The sequence below is a fragment of the Fringilla coelebs genome (assembly GCF_963513975.1).
Source record: "Fringilla coelebs genome assembly, chromosome: 5".
In the NCBI taxonomy this organism is placed as follows: Eukaryota; Metazoa; Chordata; class Aves; order Passeriformes; family Fringillidae; genus Fringilla; species Fringilla coelebs.
In genome coordinates this window covers 43,958,066-43,982,472 of record NC_140033.1, presented here as the reverse complement: position 1 = coordinate 43,982,472, position 24,407 = coordinate 43,958,066, and the positions used below count along the sequence as shown (strand labels likewise).

At 42.2% G+C, this 24,407-nt stretch overlaps 1 protein-coding gene across 1 annotated transcript in view; it reads right to left on the bottom strand.

Moving 5' to 3' along the window:
* The window catches only part of PLXNC1 (plexin C1), a gene marked incomplete at its 5' end in the record, with an annotated part of 70,390 nt that extends 54,549 nt beyond the window's left edge, over positions 1 to 15,841 (bottom strand). Inside the window, 4 exon segments of the mRNA XM_084206552.1 lie at positions 1,079 to 1,179; positions 3,220 to 3,354; positions 4,679 to 4,801; positions 14,894 to 15,841. Coding sequence (XP_084062678.1) covers positions 1,079 to 1,179; positions 3,220 to 3,354; positions 4,679 to 4,801; positions 14,894 to 15,841 — 1,307 coding nt within the window.
* Between the last annotated feature and the right edge of the window lie 8,566 nt (positions 15,842 to 24,407).

The following is a 24,407-nucleotide window of genomic DNA, read 5'->3' as shown; positions in this document are numbered from 1 at the left end:
TTGATCATGGATGATTGTGGCCCATTAATGTGATGCTGTCATGAAAAAGACGTTTGTGATCCCAGAACACACTAAGGTGCTTCCTGGACAGACTGATTAAACAAGATAAAGCAAGGCACAGCTGATATCTCTTCTGGAATACTTTGAGAGTCCTGGCCATCCTTATCTTACAAGGAAGCATGAATTTCATGGAAGGATTACTGGAGTGCAGGCAAGAAAGGAGTATCTCAAGTGAGAGGACCTTAGTGAAGTTCAATGTTTCAGCACACCAAAATGAAAAGAGAGAGATAGAGAGAGAGACTGCTTTCACAAAACATTGAAAGTGTGAGAGAGTGGAGAAGGAACTTATTTAGGCAAAGGTCATGTGAACACCAGAACAAATAACTATAACCTGTCCATAAACATACACATGACGAAAGTGAGCAGACATGTTTTTATCAGCAAAAATTAGACTGCCAGGAAGCTGCACAACCAGGGCAGGAAGAACAAAAAGCCCATTTAAATTTAGGATGGTCCTTTGTAAGTTTTTTGTTTTACATGATGTAGTTGCTTGCAATTGTTAAGACTAGGCCTGACAACCCAGGAATTTCTCCAGCCCAGAACCCAGATGTAAAATAGGTTTCAAACCTGCTTCAGAGTTAGTGTCAAAATTAATGATTCAAATGTGAGAATGAAGCTAGTGGTTCCAAAAAAATGAACTATCAATATGGAAGAAAACTAAGCACTCTTCTTGTTCTCACATACAAGATGCTCCCAGCTATTAAGATGTTTCAAGCACAAGTATACAATTTTCTTTCTCAAACTAGAAAACAAAAATATCTCTTCTAAAAGCAAAATTATTTATTATTCTTAACCCAACATATATTTTATGGATAGATCTCAAAAATCTGAGAGTTACAAAGCCTTTTACAAGTTCCCTTTCACATGACAAGAATGTGTCTCATATTTATGGCTACGACTGATTCCACAAAAAATCAGTAGATACAATTTTGATGTTGAATAGCCCCAAGCCAGTCAAAATGTACACTGACTAGTAATGCTCTGCTTTTATATAACAGTCTAAAATACTAAAAGATACCTTTGATTGAAAGAACACCACCCACAGTAGGGGTCCTTTGCAGATAAGCATTCTTGCTCAGAAGCAAATCTACCACAATTTGCAACTGGTATTCTTCTCACCTGAAACCAAAAAATGCAATAACACATTGAATTAATACAGCCTCCATAAACAGGGAACTTGAAGGTTACCATTAAAAATCTGACAGCAACCAAGCACAATCCCTCTGGGGAAGTCTCCTTATGGATTCCCCTCTGCCAGAAGACCTTTGGATAGAAATATGAAGCCTATTTTGCACACACTGTATTTTGCCATCAGATAATGAAACACCTCTGACAATAACAATTTGGTTCTACTACTCAAAGGCCAGCATGGGCAGATTAATGCAAGAAAGACTTATCAGCATAGTGAAGTATAGATAATAAGAGAAAGGAGGCATATTTTACAAATAATGTTCTGCTTAGCAGAACACCATTTTCCTCTCCTCCGAATGGAGATACTTAAATGATTGATGAAGGTGCATCCAAAAATGCATGCGCATAACAAAATGCATCTGTGTTTGCATCACCATGTCAGGTTACTGCATGTGCACACTAGAACAAACGCATGCAACTGCTTAGCATGCATGAAAATGCCATCTCAGTAAGTAAATGTAGATAATTGTGGCTATATTGTATGTATCTATACTTGTACATTCAGCTTGAATATCCTAGCCAGCCATTTTCAGAAAAGGAAAGGAAAAAGAAAAAGAGAAAGCTGATTACAAATACTGAATACAGATACAAATAATGTGATTAATAACAATGTGAATTAATGATCTTAGTAAGAAAAACTAATTCAAACCATATTTTACAAATTTGCAAGAATTAGAAGTTCCTATATTTTGTCAACAGAAACAAGGATACACTGCTTCCTGCAAAATTATATTTACTGGTTTTTCCATCCACATATTGTAAAATTCAATTGATCTGAAAGCGTGTGAGATAATCAATTCAGAAGCCAGTCATAATCTTAGATTACTACCAAGTTAAAGAAGACAATGTAGAAGCCTTATTTCAGCTCCAAGAGATGATCAGAGAAGTGCATTTATTCCTAAAAGCTCTTGTTCCTCTATAACAACTTGGTCTTTTATCAAAGCTAAAGAAAATTAAACTCTTACTTTGAATATCTACGTATACTTTTGACTGAGACTTTGATTCCCTCTATATTTGTGATAGACAGTTTATATCAGTCAGGGGTTCTCCTACCAACTTACCCCTGCTCTATAACAGCAGGCTAAAACACTATGTTCCCTGCCAGAAAAGTGATCTTATTTCAAGTGACGGTAATTAAGTGCTGGGTGAAAACCTGTTCAGCTAAGATGGACAGCAAGCCCTTAAGCTTTCAGTGCCATCTTTCCCACTGCTGGTGAGACAAAGGGATTTTCTCATTGCTGCTCAGTAGCCCTGCTGCAAGATGTGCTGCAACAACTGCACTGGCTCCTGGGAGCTGCTCACTGCTCGACGCGCAGCTCCAACACGTTTGCTCACGTGCAGCATCTCTCAGCCACTGCTGAACTCCTTGGCCTCACTACGCACACACATTGCTCACTTCTCATTGTCCTTTTGTTTTGTTCTTCTGAAGTCTACGCCTAACTGAAGACAATGGGAAGTTTATCACTGATTACAGCATTATCGCTGATTTCATCAGAACTAAGGCTTCAAAGCCGTCTCTCAAATTAAGAGATTTCTCCACTTTAGAAAATCCTTAATTGACTGGCAAACCCTGACCTACCAACATCGGGATTGCTTTGTCTCCAAAGAATGTACAAGTTTTTTTGCTATCTCTAAGCTTGGCTCTGCATGATCTGCATTTTCCTGCCTCCAGGAAAAAGAGAAACAAACACTCTCTTGGCAGAATAGCACAAAATAACCATGGAATTAAGGGTATTGCTGCATCATAGCAACACTGGGCAGCACCCATGACAGCAGAAGCTCTTCCAAGCTCTGCAGGAGTGCAGTCCAAACATAGACAACATAAGCAGATATTAGAAAGTCGGTAACTGCAGTTTGCATATGAAAAGTCTAACTCTGACACAAACCAATGCTCCACTTATAAAGCAGTAGAAATCCTTAAAGCAGTAGTTTATATGAATTTATTGTTTTATTAAATGTTGTACTTACCTTATTGGCAGAGGACAGATAGATGTAGTTATTATTCACTGGATCAAGTCGTAGTTTGGGGAAAATGGAAGTTTCTTCCTCAATTTCATATAAAACCTCTGGGCAATTAGATTTCATATCCTTATTAAGAATAGCCTAAAACATGTGTAATTTAATTATTACCATGTTCTTTTACTGCTCAGTCAACATCCTAAACAAAAACCTAATTTCAGTTACATCACAGCTTCTGAGATTAATTACTGTGCCACGATTCAATTCACTTACTGCACTGGTTCTCACACTGGAGAAGGATGAAGGAAAAGACCATAAGAACACGATTTCAACAAAATCCATGCCAGACACATTTAGCACTGAATTTGGCACTGGTTTAGCATATGAAACTTGCCTTCCACCAAGCCTGTTACTGACTGATTTGGAAACTGCACGTGGAAGAAATGCCTATATCCCAAAATAACAATCTTTTACTCCTATCAAAGGAGAAGAAAGTATTAGCCTTCAGAAAACAAACATTCAGACACCCATAAACTAAAAAGGAATTTACACAAATTTCTTTGTGGCTTCTCTAAGTATACACCTGTGATGATATTACTTTTTCTTACCTTGCCCAACTCTACTATTTTCCACCACCCTTTGCAGAGAATTCAAGGGCACCAGAAACCACAGAAACTGCATTTTGCAAGTCAATAAGCACACCAACATTGGTTTTTCATGACCAAATAAGGGAAATGTGGTCACTGTCTCCACTGTGTTAAGGAGACATGAAAGACTTCAATTTCATCTTTCATTATCAAAAGCAAAATTAAATCAAATGGACAAAGCTTCTCAATGTCTCTACGATATTCCTCTCCAAATGTCTGCTTAATAAAGACAAAGAATGAGAGTCATCCTTTGCAGTGTAGGCAGGAAATACACATTTTCACAAAACCCAGAAAAAACTAAAGCATAAAAGACATTTGACTGGATGGTTGAAATGTTTGATAATAAGATAAGACGACTTTTTCACTTTCAAGCAATGGATTTAAATTAGTGTAGGCCAACTATTCAGAAGCTAAGGCAAAATGAATCTTGACTCTTCTCTCTAATGGACAGCTTTTCACATCAGACAGGCAAACAAACAAACAAACAAACACCCTTCCAAAATCTAACAATATTTCTACTGGAAAAATCAAAGCAAGGAGGAAACAAGGCATAATAACTGAGAACTCCACAGTCTGTAAGTTAATATTGTGGGCATTAGGGTTTTAATGAAATGTTTACTTGAATTTTAGCGGGGTACATAATTGTTTTTGAAAGTTATCTTGCTCTCCAAATGACTGTACAGCAGTTATTTCACAAACAAAAAACAGAGATTCAGGGGATCATATTTGTTTATAATATACTGAATAAACCAGGAAATATTTACCCACTTGAACACAACAGTAGCTGGTGGAGAAGGGAAGAACTGCCACACTCAGCTTACCTTCAGTAACTGTCCATCATCTGTTCCCAAAAAGAGAACTATATGATTCAAAACAACTGTGCCGTAAACAGCTACTAATCCAGAGTGAATCAAGGTAGGTAATTTCTTGATTGATTGTGCCTCCTGAGAATCAGATATAAGAAAAACATATTAAAAAATCATTCATCTATACTCCAAAACTTTGAGTAAAAGAAGACTCTTTGGAAAGATTCTCAGAGAACCAACTTCAGACAATACTTTGAGTAACATTCCAATTCTGACACAGTTTCAGAGCAACACATCATTGGAAATTACACAGGAAACTAGTTTTTCATATGTGACAACCGGCCATATCTGTAACAAATATTGTATCTGCTGCTGTTAAATCACTGACTTCAGTGGATACAGACTCAGGTAGCAGCAGTAAGTTACTTTGCAGGAGGATTTATGGTTTTTGCAACATAAGTCCTGGGTTTATTCTGAATTTCCAGTTCTTCTCAATGAAGCCATGCTTTGCCATCACCTGAAGGCTAGATACACTCAGCAACCACTTTCAAAGGCATGCAAATATTCTGGAGAAAGTAGACACTTCAAACAAACAGTGCCTGTGCGTATAAAAATGCAAACCTTCATCTTCCATGACACTAGAGAAAGTAGAGACTTGTGTATTACATAAACATAAAAATGAGATAAAGCAATATAATGTTCATGTCATGGAGAACATAAATGTAGCTGTGTGAGCTTTAAAATCAACAAGTTACCCTCAATTCTCCATCCCACCTGGAGGAAATTAAGTGGCAAACACATGCAAGCAGCTCATGAAAAAAATATCATGAAGGAAATCCCTGTATCTTGTGGAATGAAAAACCAAACCAAAAAGCTCTGAGTGTAGATGATCAACTGTTGAAAGGAAATTTACATGTGTGAGAATAGGACCATTTACCAGGGGGAATCCCTAGAAGCCCAAGCAGTAACTGGGTTCTGAAGTCCTCTAAGTCAATCTCTGTGGTAGACATTGCCAAAGGTGGGATCCCACCTGCTCTCCAAATGGGTCCAACCCCAGCCAAGCTTTACTTCACTTTCCCTGTGAAGTATAATGTTTTCCAGTGAGCTTAGTTAAGGCAATGATGTGCCTAGAAAATGCTCTGTAAATCTACCTGCCTAGATCTTCATTTGAGTCATGCTCCTCATCACATGAACATGTGGCTGCACAAACACCAGTGCCGGCACAAAGGAGTGGCAGGCATGGAGAGGGAGGAGACAAGAGCTCAGGTAAGACCAGCTCCTTCAGAACAAGCCCTGTAGGTTAGCTTACAAAATCCAGAATTTCAGCCTCCAGGACAGATTCCTAAACCTACAGGAACCCTCTGAGTACAAGAGCCTATTTCACTTAAATGCACAAAACATAGTGTGGAATGGACCATCAAAATTGATATTTAGAAGTAAGGTGAAGGCATTTCTCAAAGTTATGAAGCAAATCCATAACACAGTAACAGCTGAATTCAACTCTCTTGCATTGCTATGATGCTGGCTTAATCAAAAATGTCTTTCCAGTAGAAATATTTTTTTTTCTGAACTGCAATCCTAAGTCAATTAAAATGTTCTTCAGTCATCTGAATTATTTTAATTAGCTTGAAAGAACAGCCACTTGGAATAAAAGAAGACTTGATTAACTTTCATATTTAAAGTCACTATATCTTTTTTTTATGCAGCAGGAAGAAGACACAGGGAAGTGTCATGCACTGGCACAGAACTCTGGTAAAACTCACTTGGCCATGAGAATCCAGTACCTTGGATGTTTGTGCTAGATAGGGAAGTGGGACAGGATGTGGCAAGCATTTCAAGGTGGAAAAAGTTAACTCACTTTATAATGGATCAGAAGATAACAAAACTCCAGGATTAGTGCACTCAATGAGTCTTCACTCAGGTTAGGGAGTGAGAAAATGGATCTTCCTCCCTTTCATTTCCACCAAAATTAGGAATAGTTTTTCTGCAGTGCACCATGTAGTAGTGTAAGAGAGATAAACTACCCTAGGTTCCTTGCAGACTCTGTACAGCAAGATCCCAGAAAAGAGGAGTACTCACCCGGTTTCTGAAAAGCTTTGCTGCCAGATTTTATTTTCACCCACATACTAATAAAATAACCAGTGTCATATCAGTGCATCATCCTCATCTGACTGAAGAACCAATACTGACAAGTGTGGAAGTCTCCTCCCCTCCCTCTGCTTGCTGGAGGGAGGGTCAATGCGACATTGAGCTAATATGGATAAGAACGGGGGGAATTCAGACGGTGGACAGTCACCAAAAAAATTGCCTTCTCTCTTTTGCCCATTTCCTCCAGGGTGCAGCTGCTGCTTTCACCCTTCTGTCACCACTTTTCCACATCCATTTATTGTTTTAACAAGCCCTTTTACCTCTTCCACTGTGACTAATGGGGTTACAGCACTGTAGGGCCTTCCCAAGCTGCTTCTTTCACAGCTAAATCCATTCTTAAAAATGCATTTACAGTCTAAACATCCTTTACACTTGAAGAGTCGTTCATCTCTGTGGTCATCTGTCTATCCTAAAACATTTTCAGGCACATAGAAGCAAGAAAAGCAAAAGAAAAGATAGTACCACTCTGTAAGACTTCCCTTTTTTTAATTCTTCAGTTTCATCCTCTATTCTATTCTGTAGTCCCCCTAAGTCTATAGTTGTTTGATTACTGGCATGGAAGGTATTTATACTAATTTTCTATTTGGCACTTCATTTTCAGATGCATCTCCCTGTCACTCCAGCTGCAGCAACCATATTCACACTTCTACTTTCTGTCTTGATTTCCTCCTGATTATTTTACATTGCGTGCCTCAGAGGAAAGGGCAGCATTTTTAGCTCATGCAGCACTCATCATATGCAGCTGTCCAAAAAGTAAAAATAAAGGGTTTGAGCATCTGAGTGAAAGAACAGATGCAGCTATACAAAAGGATACAAGATTTGTAAGTAGAGTATAGCAATAGTCAACACTGAAACAATAGATGTTTTTCCTAGGGGGAAAAGAACTTTTGGAACTTTATTCTTCTTTCTTAACTTCACCATCCTTTAACCACCTCCATCAATTTTTACTCTATCAGAGGATAACAAATATTGGGGCATGCAGCGAACCTTTATTAGTGCTAAGGAATGAGAACATGAACTCTTCCAAAATTTTATTCCCAGGAAGTTTTTTGATTTGTGCATTGCCTAGCAGCGTTAGGTGGACAAGTCTATCCAGGTGAGTAGCCTGCAAAAAATCAAGGACGACCAGAAAGTCAGAGTCTTCAGTGAGACCTTGCAGAGGCAAATCCTGAGGCTCATGATGCAAGGCAGGAAGAACAGTCAGAGGATATGGTTGAGTGAGATGCTGATGGAGACTCCTGAGACGGGGAAGCTAGAAACTAGTGACTTCTTGCATCAGCAGAAACAGTCCTCTCTGCCCTCAGATCTATGTTCACAAAAGTGGTAAAGTGTCCTAATAACCACTGAGGGAGAACAAGCTCCATTAAGGAGGGCTTTGAAACCAACTGAGCTTGAACAGCGTGTTAGCAGAGAGCAAAAAGAAGTGGTGGGTGACTGTGAGGGATGAAAGCACACACTTGCTAAACAGGCATGCTGTTACAAGAGGTTGGGGCTTTTTTTAGGGGACTCGTTGGGGCTTTTTTTAGGGGACCATACTCATTGCAGAAAGACTGTGGTAATTTTCCATTCCTTGGACCACTACCCATTGTTGCACATCCACATGGGCACCAAAGCCATGGCCTAGTGCAGATCAGAACTACAAAGCTCTGGGGGCAAAGTGAATAAGATGGGACTCCAGGCTATGTTAAGCTGTGGATCAGTCCAGAGTGATGCTCTTCTGGATCTGCTACTCAAAAACAAGGAAGAATTGACTGAAGATGTGATAATCTGAGCAGAGACCTGGAGAGAGCTCCAGGGAAATAGTGGGATCCCCTGAAAGTCAGCTTTGAAGGGAAAAAGAGCTCAAGTAAGCTAGCAGGTCTTTCAGGACAATCTCTGTCAAGCACAAAACTCAGGAAAACAAGCAGACATACCACGAGATGGCCTCTAGATAAACAGGGAAGTCACAACTGAACTACACTGCAGAAGAACAGCATAAAGGAGGAGGAAGCAGGACTAAGGAGGAAGTCTCTGGACATCCAGGAATGGAGTTGGGAAAACCCAAGCTCACCTGGTTTTGGAACTGGCAAGGTATGGTATGGACAACAAGAAGAGCTTCCACTCTTCTTTTTCTGCTCTTCCATAAGCAATAAAAGAATGAACAATGAAAATGCACACCAGATGCTGAATAGCTCAGGAGATTTACTGACAGTGGATGCAGACATGGCTCTGGACCTCACCAGCAACATCTTGTGGTCCTTTGTACACACAGAGTTCAAGGAGGAGAGAAACTACAAATACTGTGAGGATTAAGCCAGAGATCTCTTAAGAAACCTCAGATTTTACAAGTTTTATAGAAGACAGATGGGATCTGTAGGAAGATGCTGAGAGACTGTCTGATGAAGCTGAAAGGTTATTCTCTCCTATTTCAAAAGGTGTGGAGATCAGGTAAAGTCTCCAACTGAATAAAGAGAAATACTGCACCAATATTCAAAAAACCCAAGATTTTTTTCAGGGAACTACCCATTTATAGGTCTTACTTTTTTCCTGGGAGAATCATTAGAAAATCCTCTTTGAAACCTGGACACAAGAAACGAACAAAATGACTGAGAAAAGGCAGCATAAATTTACCAAGAATAAATCATGCCTGACAAATCTGAAGTATTTATAAGACTTGTAGATGTGGCGCTTAGGGACATGCTTTTGTCGTGGATGATTTTACAGGCCTTTTCCAAAACTGGGTGTGTCCAGCTTAAGGAAGACATAATTTCAGAGGGACCAAAGAAACAAAGCCAGACTCCTAAACAAAGTGTACGTAAGGTAACAAGATAATGACACAAACTGAAACACTGCAGGTTTCTAGTGAGCAGGAGATGAAAAAGCACCACTATGAGGGCAGTCAAGCAGAACAGGTTGTCCAGAAAGGTTGTGCAGTCCCCATCCCTGGAGGGTGAGAGTTGACAAATCTTTGGTGGCTTTACTTCCCACACTAAACAGAGATGAACTGAAAACTCATTGTAATGAGACAGAAATATTCACTTCAAAAAGGCTAACTAGAAACCCATCAAACATCAGATGTAACACTAGCAGTCCGTAATACTCAGGAGATTGACTTCACTACTACAAAATTAATTACAGGACCGATTTTGATACAAAATTATATTTAGAAGTCTGTAATTCTTTCCTTAAATAAAAGAACATTAATCACTCTGGAATGAGTTACCACACAAATTCAAATGTTGTTCCTGCAAATTAAAGGCCATAATTAAACTGATGTGACTCTGTTGACTTCAAATCTCATTTTGGTAGAGCTAACACAAGCAAGGATGTATCCTAGAATTCCAACCTACGTTTGATAAATTAAGGGACACATAGCAGCCCTCATATGTATCAACCACTGAAAAATGAAAAAGTTCAAAGAAGACACTGCTACAACTCTTAACTTGCATTAAATAATAGATGAAAATCCAACCAAGATAGCTTATTTTTTAGTAGCTATCACAACTACTTAGCCTTTTCACATAATCGAGTAAACACCTTAATATAAACTACAGCAATTCTCTTTCTTACAGATATATGCCTAAAAATTTTTTTGGCAATTTCTACCAGAAAAATTGCGAATCCTTGAATCTCCCTAAGTCCTTTTCTTCTCATGCAACTTTTTAAATGGCAAAACCAGATTTGTCATTATAGTGGTTAGGTAACACTCTACATCTTTCCCCTGTTGATGTTCTCCAATTGGAACACTTTTCCTACTCATCTACTTGACTGTGACTAACAACATCCTGGCTTGTCTGTGAGAGACCTGAGATCCTTGTAGGTCCTGTTCTGTCACAGAACAACAGGACAGAAGAAAAGCCTTTCTTACAGTTCACTAACTCCCACAGCAAGTTTGTGACAAATTCCAGCATTCCTCCTGTGTTTGTAAGTACTCAGTCAGGTTTCTGAAAAGAAATTAAGATTTGGCAAATTCACATTTATTAACTAAGGAAATTGTGAAGAAGATGCACTTATGTATGTGTAGGATATGCTAAAGAGTCCAGCAACACATACACCTTGACAGTGCATGTAAGTAGATAAATTCAAAACTAAGAGACATGTGGATCAAAAAAAAAAAAAATAGCTAAATATAAAACTGCATAATGTTTTCAGAGTAGTTTCAACTAAAACACCACTTGCCTCTTGCTAGATAGAAATCCTGTCTCTGGGAATCAAGTAGTGCCAATGTCCTCAGTACACACATCCAAGCAGGACCAACTAATTTGTGCACACAAAACAAAAATGGACTTACCTACTTCTCATATGGAGAAATCCCACAGAATTTGTAGCAGCCACATGTTTTTTTATAAAGTTGCTAAGCAAGGATCTTAAAAATTAGCAGTTTTCAATGACAGACTCTAATCCAGCATTAAAACTTAATGCAAATGAGAACTTTGGCCTAAGAGGCAAAGCGAAGTAAAGAGATTACACACCTACAGTGAGTTCCAGGAGGAGGCAGAGCAATTTGGTTCCAATCCAGTGAAGTACTCAAGTACATGCTCTACTTTAAATGCATGGGCATGAAGATGATGGGAATACTTATATATGCCTAATGTTAAATATGTCATTAAGTGCTTTACTGGGTTGTGCCCAGAAAGCTCAGTACCTTACAGGAATGAGTTCTGAGTACACCATGCAGCAATGGCACAACAGGGAATTCAGGACCAAAAATACCCTGGGCTAAGCCCCTCTTGCAGTGTCCTAGCGAGAAATGCAACGTGAGTGGAGAGGAGTAAGAGGATGTCTTGCCTAAAGGTAATCAGAATAATAACAGAAATCTGAAAGAAGACAAGATCAGAAGGAAAACACACTGCCACTACCTCCTAATGTGTATGCTTACTATAAATTGTACTTGTCCAGTGAAAAAAATCCCTGTATTTTCAATTCCTACAAAAACTGACAGTCCCATGTTTGGGATCCACATACCTCATCACATCACACCTGAGCTCCTGCATTCAAGTGAACTAAGAGAGATGACTAAGACCTGCAGCACCCTACAGCACATGGTATTTGCAATGCAAAAGCCAGACTGACATTCAGCATGATCCATCCACCACAAGCACCAGAGAGGTCTTGCACTTACAGTGCTCATAATGCTGCAACACATTCCTTTGCTCAAGACCAACACTGTCTTTAGAAGACTGGACTTTAAAGCCGTGTTAAGTACTGTTTGCTGCCATTCCTACACACCCTGACAGCTCCATGCTATGAGGCCCTTCTGGCCAGAGCCACTGCTGCAAGCAGCACGGGGATGGACATTCCACACTCCATCTTCCTGTCAGCTCTGAAGCCCACGTGCTCCTGAGTCCAAGTATGCCTTGTGAAGGCTGACCTAGAACAGAGACTAGATGGAGCTAAAGAATAAAGTAGGTATTGATTAGAAGGCCTCAATGGATACACCTTGGGCAGCACAAGAGCCCAGCCAGGGCTACACCCAAGATGAACCCAAAATCATCCCAAAAATAGATGACTGGTCACGGGGTCTCACACTTTTGTAAGTTCTGATCTATTAGCATATTGGAATTAATTGTCCAATTATAGCTTTAGCTTATGAAGTCCCATCCTTCTTGTTTTTCTCTCTTCAGTCCACCGTTGTTTATGCTCTTGGGCCTGAAATTTGGATCATTTGTCCTTGGTCCTCAGCTACAGAAGGAATTGTTTTGTCTACCTAGTCTGTGAAGAGAGATTACTATCCCCTAATATGAAGATCAGAAGTACACACTAAAGCAGTACAGAACCTGAAAAACATAAAAGCTAAAACCTGAGACATCACAAGAACAGCATATTCTGGGATTGCAGAGACTCCCATACTTTGGTGAGAGACGGTTGAAGGATCTGGTCTAAAACAACCCAGAAGCAGCAGCATATGGGCCTGTCATCTCCAAACTTATTCTGCAATAGCCCAGCCTAACCTTCTGTAGTATAAGAAAGTATTAAAGCTGAACTACATGCATTTATTGCTATGTTTATACACCATAAGCACATATAATTAGCTTTAAAAAAGATAGCTAATTAGCCATGTAATGTTATAGGTCTTATTACTTCACAGGACCCACATGTCCTGCTATCTCACAAAATATTAAAATACCACTTTTCTCTCAATGGCAAACTGCATTTCTTGTGCCAAAATATTACAATCAATAACTTCATCATAGGTTGGGACACAAGGTCAAGTAAGCAAGCCTTTTAAAGATTGTTTCAGTTGAGATTCTTCAACATTGTATCCAAATATAATCTAAGTTTCCAGGAGGGATGAGCCTTTTGGGACACGAAAGTAACTCGGGAGTCACAAGAGTCTGATCTGAATCAGACCAATCCTGAAACAAATGGATCACTGATTTTTCATATTCAGGCCCTGAGAGGCAATGGGGACAGGGAATTGCCCTGTCCACAGAAATAAGTGGCTCACCTTACCTGCATTATGTTACTCTATGAGAATCATGAGACTCTTCTGAAATCTCTTGTCTGAGGTTTTGTAAAATGTTTCGAAGGGATCTACCGCCCAGGGAGCTTTCTACTTCTGCTTTGTTTAGCAGGCTCAGAAAGCATTTTGCTAAGAAACTTCACGAGTAATTAAGAACAAACAATGCAAAATAAAATTCCAACAAGCAAATAGGTATTTTGGGATCAGAATGAGACTTCAAATTCATTCCGGAAGTTTGCCTTGTGGGAGCACAGAAATCACACAGCAAGCGGTAAGTAGGACTGGAAATCAAAGGATTGGCTCTGGCTCCGTAGTGAGTTTCACTATTTACTTCAGCACAGTTGTCTCACCCACATACGGGGTTCTCATTCACAACCACGTCCTCTAACACTGGCAATAGTCTCACAGCTCAGTAGGGAGATGAGCAGACTGAATCACACATGCCCTCTGGTAGTCTGTTTGGAAAAAATCTCAGCGCTGCACTCTGCTATGAGTTAGAGTTGGAAAGCCAAGGAGTGCCAGTAAATCTACTGCACTTCTTTCAAGGAATTTTGAGGAAACTCTTATTGTAACACATTAAGGTTTCAGAAGTTTATCTGCTAAGACCCCGGATGGTGTGGGAATTGCAAAGGGCTTAGGGCTTGCTTTATGATGCCTTGCTTGATCCCCTACAGTTCTCCTCAATACTTTTCAGCAATCTTTTTGCCACAGCTCTGGAAAGTCTTCTGCATGGACAGGCCTTTCAAAAGCAGCTTCTTCATCTGAATGATAATTTTACTCTCCTATATAACATAATTTTCAGGTAATTTCTTTACTACTGAGGCCACAGCAACACCAGTAGCCTCGCCTATCCCACTCTCCACACGCTCAGCTCATCCTGAAAAGGAGGAAGGAGCTGAAGAGAGTGTTACTGAAGTAGGTGACATGGGGAACTCCATGGGATACCACTGTCTGTGAAAATGTAACCACTGCAACAACAAAGAGATATCACCTATTGTTGTCTGCACACAAGGATTTGTCTGCACACAAGGATTTGGGGTGGTGGCTGTGAGAGCCCTCCCAAGCAAGGCCAACCGTGAGAGACTTGGGAAATACCTACCACTGAACAAGCAACCACAGATAACTAGGGAATGATAGGGATAACAGTGCACACAGCCCAGTGCACAGAGCCAATTTGATGGGTTTTTTTTATTATTTCTGATGTAGCTGCAATGACATGAGATGTGAATGCACAGAATAAGATAGGAGATGCTTTATCTAGGCTGTATGGAAAATAAAATGAAATATGACTAATCCTAGGCTGAAAAGGACACATTGAGGGAGAAGCCTAAGACTCAGGTCTGACCCAGGATGCCCTCAGGTGCTCCCTCAGATGCGTCTTTCCCAACAGGTGGGAAGTACACCAAAATCTGGGAAAGGATCAGCCTTTTAGAAACAGAACGAGCTGGAGAAATCACTAGAGCTGCCAGAGCCAGGGCTGATGTGCAAAGCCTGGTGTGGCTCTGAAGTTTCTCACAAACTTCATGTGCCTCCAGGTCAGGGACACCCCATGAGTCATGCACCGAGACACCAGCCACAACAATAACAGTGTCAACAAGGGCGAGCAGGGTGAAAGCTTAGCAAACGATGCCCAGACTTACACAGCTTTTCCCGTTCATATTGAAGTGCGGGGATGCACAGGCTTGCTCCTTCATCTCCTCCATCCCAAAGATGCAGACGGCGGTGCTGTTCCACGCCTTGGCGTTGTGGCTGTGGCGGAACACACCCACCCACCAGCCCCGCTCACCCTGGCGGACAAGGCTGGAGGAAATAATGAGGCTCCTGCACCCGCAGTCCAAATAGACGTGCCCTTGCAAGGTAAGGCCACCCTCCGAAGGGGGCAGCTGGCGCAGGACAGCCATGCTGGGTGGCTCCGTGTTATTGGCCAACCTGGCCTTCAACGTGTAGTAGGGAAAGAAAAGGTGATCCCCCCACTGGAGCGCGTCAACAAAGTGCAAAGGTTCCTCCCTGCGCTTGATGATGCCCAGCTCCTCCTTGGACTTCAGGTTGACCATGCTGCGCACCGTGATGACGGTCTCCTTGTCCGACTTCGAGGGCTCGCAGTGCAGGTGGTTCGTGTCAGCGCTGGTTGAGTAGGTGGCCGCCACGGCCAGGTACCAGGCGCCGGCCTGCTGGAAGACGACGCCGGCGGTGGAGCCGTCGGGCAGGCAGCTGACCACCTCGCTTTGGTTCAAGCGCTGCCGGTAGGAGGGCTGCTCCCACACCTGGCAGGCGCCGCCATCCTGGGTCCAGCCGGTCAGCAGGACGCCCACCCCGCCGGCCTCCTCGTAGTACAGCAGCAGGTTGCTGCGCATGCCGGGGGGCTCCCCGCAGCCCTGCCCCGCCGCCGGCACCACGCGGCGGCGGGGCCGCAGCTCGGGCCCCAGCTCGTAGAGGCAGCTGCCGCCCGCCACCAGCACGGCGCCGCCGCTCACCTCGATGTTGTCGATGGGGGCTCCCAGCAGCTCGAAGCTCTGGGGTCTGGTGGCGCCCGCCAGCGCCGCCAGCAGGGGCAGCGCCCAGCTGAGGGCGGGCGGCGGCGCCGCCATGGGCGCGGGCTCGGCTCGGCGCCGCGGGGCGCCTCAGGCGGCGGCGGGCGGCGGGCGCTGCTGCGCCATGGTGCGCGGAGGGGCCGGGCGCGCTGCCGCCGCTGCCGCCGCTTCTCCCTGCGCCGCGGCCGGGCTGCGCGGGCGGGGAGTTCCTCTTTCGGGGCGGGGAGGAGGGGGTGCCTGCACGGGAGAGGTGGGCCGGGCTCCTCCGGGAGGGCTGCCGAGCCACCGAGCCGCCGTGCGCTGCCGCTCCCCCTCCGCCCCCCGGCCCCGCCGGCCCGCCTTGCCGCGGACGGTGGGCGGCGGCGGCGCCGCGGGAGCCCACCTCGGTCGCCGGGCTGCCGGGGGCGGCCGCTCGCAGCGGCGTGGCGGGACGCGGTGGGGAGCGAGACCCACCTCGCCCGGCGGCGCTCGGCACCCGGACCCGCACGGGGACCCCTCTGGGGCGCCGGAGCAGGGGAACCCCTCCGGGGCAGGGAGGCCTCCGTGCGCTCCCTTTGCCTCGCTCCCGGCCCGGCTGAAGCCCCCCGCGGGCAGTGGGCGAACAGCGGGGAAGGTGCTAAGCGCGGTGGCGCGGTCCGCTGGCGGATGCCGCGTGTGGGCGTGGGTCAGACTCTGCGGGGCTCCGGCAGCGCCCGATGCGAGCCTGGAAACCCGTCCTGTCCCCGTTCAAATGCACCGCAGAACCGCCCCGCTAAACAGCACCCCCGTCAACCAGTCGGCCGATGGCTCCTTGAGCGGGAAGATTGAAGGATCAGAGATCCCTGGTTAGATCTTGGTCTTGCCTGTGGTAGAACAAAGGCATTCTCCGGGGTCCTGCAAGGCACACAAAAAACCTGTCCCTTTCCAGCTGTGCCGCTGAGACATGGACGCCCATCCAACGCGCGCTGGGAACAGGATGGGCCACGTTGAATGGAGCAACTGATTTACTTCATCTCCCATTCTGTCACTGCTGGCTGAGCTTCAACACAATGTGAAGTATAGGTCACATGCTGAGCTTACGGTAAATTACCGTTTTGCTGAATTTTAAATAAAAAAATTAAAAGCAGCAAAGATGTCTTTCAGTGTTCTCTTTTTGATGACTCTGGAAACTCTGGGTGAGGATAGGTGTAGGGCCCATTGCTTTACTGAGAAGAGGATGTAATGTTCAAAACCGAGAAGTCATCTGACCCTCTGTTGAAACTGCTTTTGTCTTGAAGTAGCTTGATAGCAGGAAAAAGTGGGACTGTAAAAATTAGAACAAAAGTAACCTCTGATGAATCAGTCAAGTGCAACATTTTCAAGCAGGAATTGCAACAATGTTAACAAATTTTGATTCTCTCTCCTCGACAGTGCCCAGCAGCAGTTATTGTGCAAGAATTGATGTTGCTCTGGTCAGCAAAAATATTCCATAATTTTCCAGTAAAAAGTGTCTAGGACAAATATTCCATGAAATCCAGAGCTCTCCACAGCCCATCTGCCTATCTCTTGTACAGTGACTCCAAAACGCATCCAAAATCTGCAAAATGTAGCAGAGGATGTGGAAGAGAATCATTGCACAATTTTTCCTCTTGCCAGATGCAAAGAGATGCTCTATGTGCTAACGCTGCCTGCAGCTACCCGTGGAGGACTGAACTTCTAGTCAGCATGCAGGCAAAGTAAATCCTCCTGCCCATATCACCAATAGGCTGTGTATGGAAATGTCATTTATACATCTCTGCAAAGGAGGCTGAACATGTCATACTGGAATGCATTACACACTACCTTGCCTTCTAGTTTAATTTCAGTTCAAATATGAAACTGTCAGTGATCTTCCTCTTGCTCTAAACTCATGAGGCTAAACAGCAAAGCATATCAACATCCTGACTGCAAGATATGTCTTATTCTGGCCCCAGCAACAGGTCATCTTCTGCAAACATCCCTCCTTTTGCAAAATCACCGAGCTCTGCATGGACTGCAGACACCTCTTTCTCAGGCTTTACGTTTAGAATAAGCCTCATGTACTTCACTGGTTTGTTTAAATGAATGAGGCCAGGCTTGTTCTAGTCTTAGAAAACAGCAATCACTCCTAGGACTGAAGACTTCTCTGATTGCCAAAACTGCCAAAAAGCAGCCTTCTGCTTCAATTTTTGTCCTGGGAGGACTGAACTGCATACAGTGGCTGTCACGTGAAAACAGTCTAGCTGTGTGGGCTAGCAGGTTCTACTGGGATGGGATGGGATGGGATGAGATGGGATGGGATGGGATGGGATGGGATGGGATGTCATATTCCTCCTGTCCCAGGGACAACCATCAGAGCAGAGTTCTTCAGACTGTTCCCTGCTGTCACTTTTCTATTTCTGATTTTTCCTCTCTCTTTCCAGCAAAGAGTAGCTTGGACCAGAGCCTCATCTTGCAATGTTTAATTCTGCATACGCTTCTGAGAGCCAGCTTTGCACTGAGAGCTAGTTCATGGAGTTTTGCTCAGGAGTGACCCAATTCTTGCAGTGGCAAAGTAGTCCCAATTCCTTTCAAAGCCCCTGAAGTAAATAGGAGTTTCTATCTTCAACACATTCTTCTAGAGAGACCTATCTGGATACTGGAAAAGTTGAGCTTCTACTGGTGTTTTGGAAATAGAAAGGGAGGCTACAGGTTTATTTTGTACTGCTTCAGAGTGTAATATTTGTTATTAACACAGCAGACCAGAAAACAGCATAATCAGTTCATGACTGAGCTGATTCCAGCATGAACTGATGCTCATGTTGGAACTAGATGATCTTCCAAGATACCTTCTAACCCAAACTATTAAATGATACTTCTATAAAATTTAAGGAGACAATGGCAAATCATTTTACTGTATTCCCTTGGCTGTCAGTTCCATAATTGGTATTTTTATCCTGTTGTTGTACTGTGTTTTATTTTTCAGGCACTGAAGGGAGGGCGAATAAGGTAGTCTGCCTGTTAATGTTAGACTTTACAAAGTCTTGCTGTCTAACTCTGGCACCCCATTCAAAATTTATAAAAAAGCCAGGGAAGCAAATTGAGCTTCCTTTGCTATCCTAAGCAACATTTACGTATTTCAGCATGCCATGTTAGATCTGAAGTTAGAATGTGAATCACACCAGGACTTGTTTTTACATCTACAATTTAAAGAGCTCTCATTTAGATCTTCAACAGTGTTAGGCAGAACACATCCTAAATTAACTTAAAATTGCTTTTCCACTGCAGTTCATGATTCCCTCCTCCTTATTTTTCATCTGCATGCTAAATTTCTCTGAATTTATGAATCCACAGACCATCTTACAAAATGTTACTAGTAAATGAGATTTATTTTTTATGCTTAATTTGTGTAGCTTCACTTTGATATTTCTCCTGTTTTGAAGTTTCAAGACCACTTAAGGTTTTATTTGTTTTGTTTATTAAATCCATGTGGTTACCTTATTTTAGTTCTGAAATGTTTTTTTGTAAAGGGTAAATAACCTTTCATTTACAAAGTAGTAATAGGTAGCATTACTGTTAACAGACTTTTTATCTTTGGTGTAATACATAAAATAACTGTATTTCTCATTATATAGTTAAGAAAATTTCCTACTGTAACTGCATGTTGACAAAATAGAAAGGAAATGCTGGGCAGTTTTTAAAAAGCTTTTCTGAGAAGGATTCCTTTTCTGACAGAGGCATTTGAATACTGAAACTGGGTTTGCAGATTTGGATTTTAGTTCTTCTTTTCAGTCTTGTTTCTTTCTGTTTAGATTTTTTTTTTTTTTTTGCTTTAGATTTTTGTTTAGTCTAAAAGTTACTGGCCATTTTGCATTTTTATTGGTCTTCACAATGAGGAGATGGCAGATTCAAGAGCAGGACTATGCTGTTATAACTCTCTGGGGATCTGTTTTGGATGCTATCAGCTGCAGCCAGCAGTGATATGTCCATGGGCTCCAGGGAAGATGTTGCTTTGCTGGACTCTCACCAATGCATCTTTCCCAGGAAGATGCTCCTTCGTGATGAAATGCTGGAGCTGCACACAACTCCTGGGCATCTCTGACATAGCAAAATTCTCTGGCTGCTGGTTAATGCTCCCTTTGTGGGAGCAGCGTGTAATTGCTGTATATTGGGCTTGTGTGGCTGGGGTTTGGTAGTGGGGAGGAGCTACAGGGATGGCTTCTGTGAGAAGCTGCCAGCAGCTTCCACGCTGTCCAGCAGAGCCAATGCCAGCTGGCTCCACAATGGATCTGCCACTGGCCAAGGCTGAGCCCATCAGGAATGATACTAACACCTCTGTGATAGCATATTTAAGAAGAAGGAAAAAAACCTGATTGCACAGATGTAATTGTGCTCAGAGCAGGGCAGAGTGAGAATATGTGAGAGGAACAACTCTGCAGACACCAAGATCAGTGCAGAGGGAGGGGCAGGAGGTGCTCCGGGCAGCAGAGCTGAGGTTCTCCTGCAGCTCGTGATGCACACCGTGGTGAAGCAGCTGTGCCCCTGCAGCCCACGGAGGGCCACGGGGATGCAGAGATTCAACTCAGCCTTGGAGGAGCTTTCTGGTTACTTTTTAAAATAAACCAAGCTCTTGACATGGCTGTCTGTTCAGTCAGAGATAATAATCATGCAGTGGAGGGGCATAAGACCTAGGGCAAGGTATGAAGCTTGACGTGGCCCTTCCTGTGTGAGCCAAAATACAAACCAGAAACTTCTGCACCAAGTCAGTTCCTCAACCTTAGACAAACACACCATTTGTCAAGGAGAAATTTGCTCTGCAGCATCTATCTGTGTCAGTAGATAAGGAAAATTATCAAGAACCTGTTCTAAACTCCTCTTTGTTTTTCCCCTTTGCATATTTACACTTGCAGAGGAGATACTCATCTGAAGGCTTACTAAACTACTAGTTGGTCAACATGTTTTCTATTTAAGATGTCTAAACCAGCCCATCCAATTTGAATGAGTCAGCTGTAGGAGAGCATGTGTAGGTTTTCCTGCTGGCAGATCTGAAGGGATGCTAAATTAAGCAGAGGCTTGTGGTATTAAGCTGGGCACAGGCCAAGAAGTGGCAAAGGAAATGATGGATGAACCACTGGGAGTCTGAGTATATCTCTGTTAAGGTGATATTGATGTGAACTGAGGCTGTGAGATTGCATACATCCTTTTCACAGATTCTTTGACTGTTTCTTAGTTGACCTTTTTATTAAAAACACATTATCTGTTATTGCACAAAAACTCCATAATAGTGCTTTGCATCAGCTTAGCCATTTGCAGAGTCACCATCTGCCTAAATCCTTGATGCTTTCCTGACTCTGACACCTTTCTATTCTTCAGTTTTGTCCTCATCCTACTAATTTGTGTTTTGGTTTTCACCAGGATAGGGTTAATTTTTTGCAGTAGACAGTAGGGGACTCACATAGTTTCTGGGGATGGGAGTCTGTTCCAGGAAGAAGAGATTCCTTCTGGTTGAGTAAATGTGGGGAAGGGAGCCTCTGGTGTTGGTGGGGTGGTTTTCCATGTGAATCCTTTCTCTTTTTGTACCCTCTGTCATTAGTACTTTTCAAGTTACTGTTCCTTTTCTTATCTCATTGCTGTTCCCAGTAACTTGTTCTCATCTCTACCCATGATCTTTGCCTTTTGTGCCTCCAGTTCTCTCCTCCAGCCTGCTGCAGGGGGAGACGAGGGGCAAAGCAGGGCAGCAAGAAAACAGCATGTGGTTTGGAGAATCTCAGTGGGGGCAATGAATTGGGGAGTACCATTCCTAAACAACAATAGATTCTAACAAACATAACATTTAATGACTAAATCAAGAATTTTTAATGTAGAAGTCTAGCAAGAACTTTTTAAAAATTTTGCCCATGAATTCAATAAACTTTCACTTGTACGATTTGAAAAGTCTGTGTCATTCTACTAAGAACCTTCAGGTCATGGAAAAGTTAAAATGCATACTAAAATATATTCATGAAATTTATTTCAAATTAAACTTTGAATACTCATTCAAAATTGAAAAAAAAAAGTGCTCAAAGTTGGGTAGTAAGATGCTGTAATTTTCCTCAAGTATAAAAAAAATGACTGTGTTAAAGAATAATCTTCTTAACTTTAATTACAGAACTGGTTGCAAGAACCATCCACTGTAGCATTATCACATACTGATATGCTCCAGGACTAGAATAGGTTCTGAATGGATCAATTACATTTATTTCCACCATTCTTTTCTCTAATTTCCCCAAATGGTACCAATTTAGTGTAAGCCCATTGTAGATGTGAGTAAACACACTTTTTATTTACAACTCTGCCTTTTGACTGTGGTCCTCAGTCTGGTCACAGCCAGAGTTCTATAACCTGAAGCAAAATTATTTCTTGGGAATTGAATCAGATTACAGATAAATGGCACTGCAGCAGATGGATAGGGGAATTTGTTAATTTTAAGAGAAGAGTAGTAAAGGATATTAAGAACAAAGGAACAAGCCATAATTATATATATGTTCCAAAGTATTAAAATACCCTTCCACTAACCTTGACGGTCTCTTATATTATGAAGTCTTACTTTTGCTTGCCATTAGGCCCACTAGCATCAGCTGGATCTAAATTCAGTGAGTATTCTAATTCCACCCTTCAACAGAGTAACACTGATGTCACATCTTTTGCTTTCTAGTAGGTTGACTACAAGATGACAGCTTACCAAAACTGCTTTGCCAGGGCAGTTTGTGAGAAGGATCTTCCACAGTCTCTCATGTGTCAGAAATTAGAGTTCTCTTCATGTATTTTTTCCCTTAGAGTGCAGAAGCTAACTGTGGGAGAGGTCCCATCTGAAACACAGATGATGACATTCGGTTGTTACCAAGCATACATGCCTCCACATACCCATATTAACATACCCATATTAACAAATTAAAACACTTGCCTATATTAAACAAAGGTCAAACATGTCTGCAGAAAAGCATCTTGGGTTTTTCTTTTGTAAGCAAAGATGCAAATAAAAGCTTGGTACTACGTAGGTTAACAGAGAGAGATTAATGGAATTAAAAATTGATTTTGAAACATGAAACAAGATGTTTTTCCAAATGAATATTCATTTAAGGAACTGTGTAACTAAGCACCTACTTTCATATATATCTACTTCTGCTTGCCTACTGACTACTATATTTTGAAATCCTGTTGGTGAGAGAAAGAAAAATAACTGTATTGTTTCCCAAAGTTAAAGATTATGCAATTATGCTGTGAAATGGATGGCTCATCGGAGAAAAATAACTTTGCATCTAGCTATGTTTAGGAAAGCAATTAAAGAGGTTGGTTCCACTCAGGGGGTAACCTGAAAGCTATTCTCTTGCTCAGACCAGTTTTGGTCTCTCACTGCTGGTGCTTGACCTTCCCTCCCTTGACTCCATGGCTGCTTTCCACGAGCAAGTCTTCAAGGAAAAGTAAAAGCTGACCCAAGTTTAACTCCTTATTTTTTATTCTGACAATTGTTTTTTGTGTATCTCTGTCTCACTTCCCCCTTTTTGTTTGTCCTGAAGAGATGTTTGCATGGAAACAGGATGTTAGAGGCAGAGAAATTAGCCCAAACTGCAGGATATTCAGCGCCTGCAGACTGCGGTCTGCCAGCTGATAAGGTTTTTCTTCTAAAGTCATCTAAGAAGAATCAGAAAGGCAACAGAATGAAAGACAAGCTTGGTACATAAAACACCTCAGTTTCTATAGAGAACATTTTTCAAAGTTGTCTGGGTAGGGACAATCTTTTAATGAGCACATTAAAAAAAGCATTATCGACACATGAGCAGTACTTAGTTTCTTTTTAGTTGGTTTTAATGAAAGTCTAATTAATTAAGCTGGCCAAATTAATTAAGCTAATGAAATTAACCAAGAGAACTTTCAGTTTTGTGTCCAGAGGCTACAAAGACATTTTTTGTCAAATAATCTTCTTACTGTTTCTACTCTGAGTTAATAGAAAGACCCAAGATGTAAACTACCTTTGCCACCAAGGAGCAGTGGAATTAAGTATTTTAATTACAACTAGAATTGTTCTTAATTAGTAACATGGACTATAATGCAAGAGCTTCCTTCCTTTGAATGCTGTTGAATAATGGTGTCTCTGAGAGAAACAGGGACAAACTGCTCAATATGATATGAATTGCTTGATGTTGTTTCTTTTTTTCCTAACATTTCCCTTCACTGTGTTCGCTCTGAGAAGGATCTAATTGAATTGTCATTGTCTCTGATGATTTGCCAACAAATTTGCCCAGAAGAGCCTATTAGTGGATGGCTGTACCCCAACCATCATTGTACATTATTGTATGCTCGACCATTGTTGTACCTCAATCTGGAATACCATTTGGAAAGCCTGTCTTCAGTCTTTCCATGCTGCCACTCTTGTGACAAAAAGTCCAACAGACAAGTTGCTCTGCCTCTTTCTTGCTTTCTTGCTTTTTCTCTCTTTCTTTCTCTCTTTTTCATTTTTCCTTCTTTTTTCTTTTTTCTTTTTTCTTTTTTTCCCATTTTCTTTCTCTTCTTGCTCTATTTCTATTTCTCCTGTTATTTTCCCCCTTTTAACCACCCCATATTTCAGGTATGTTTATCTTCATGTTTAGAAAAATGCTCCATGCTCCCTGCAAATCCGCTCTCTCCTGGG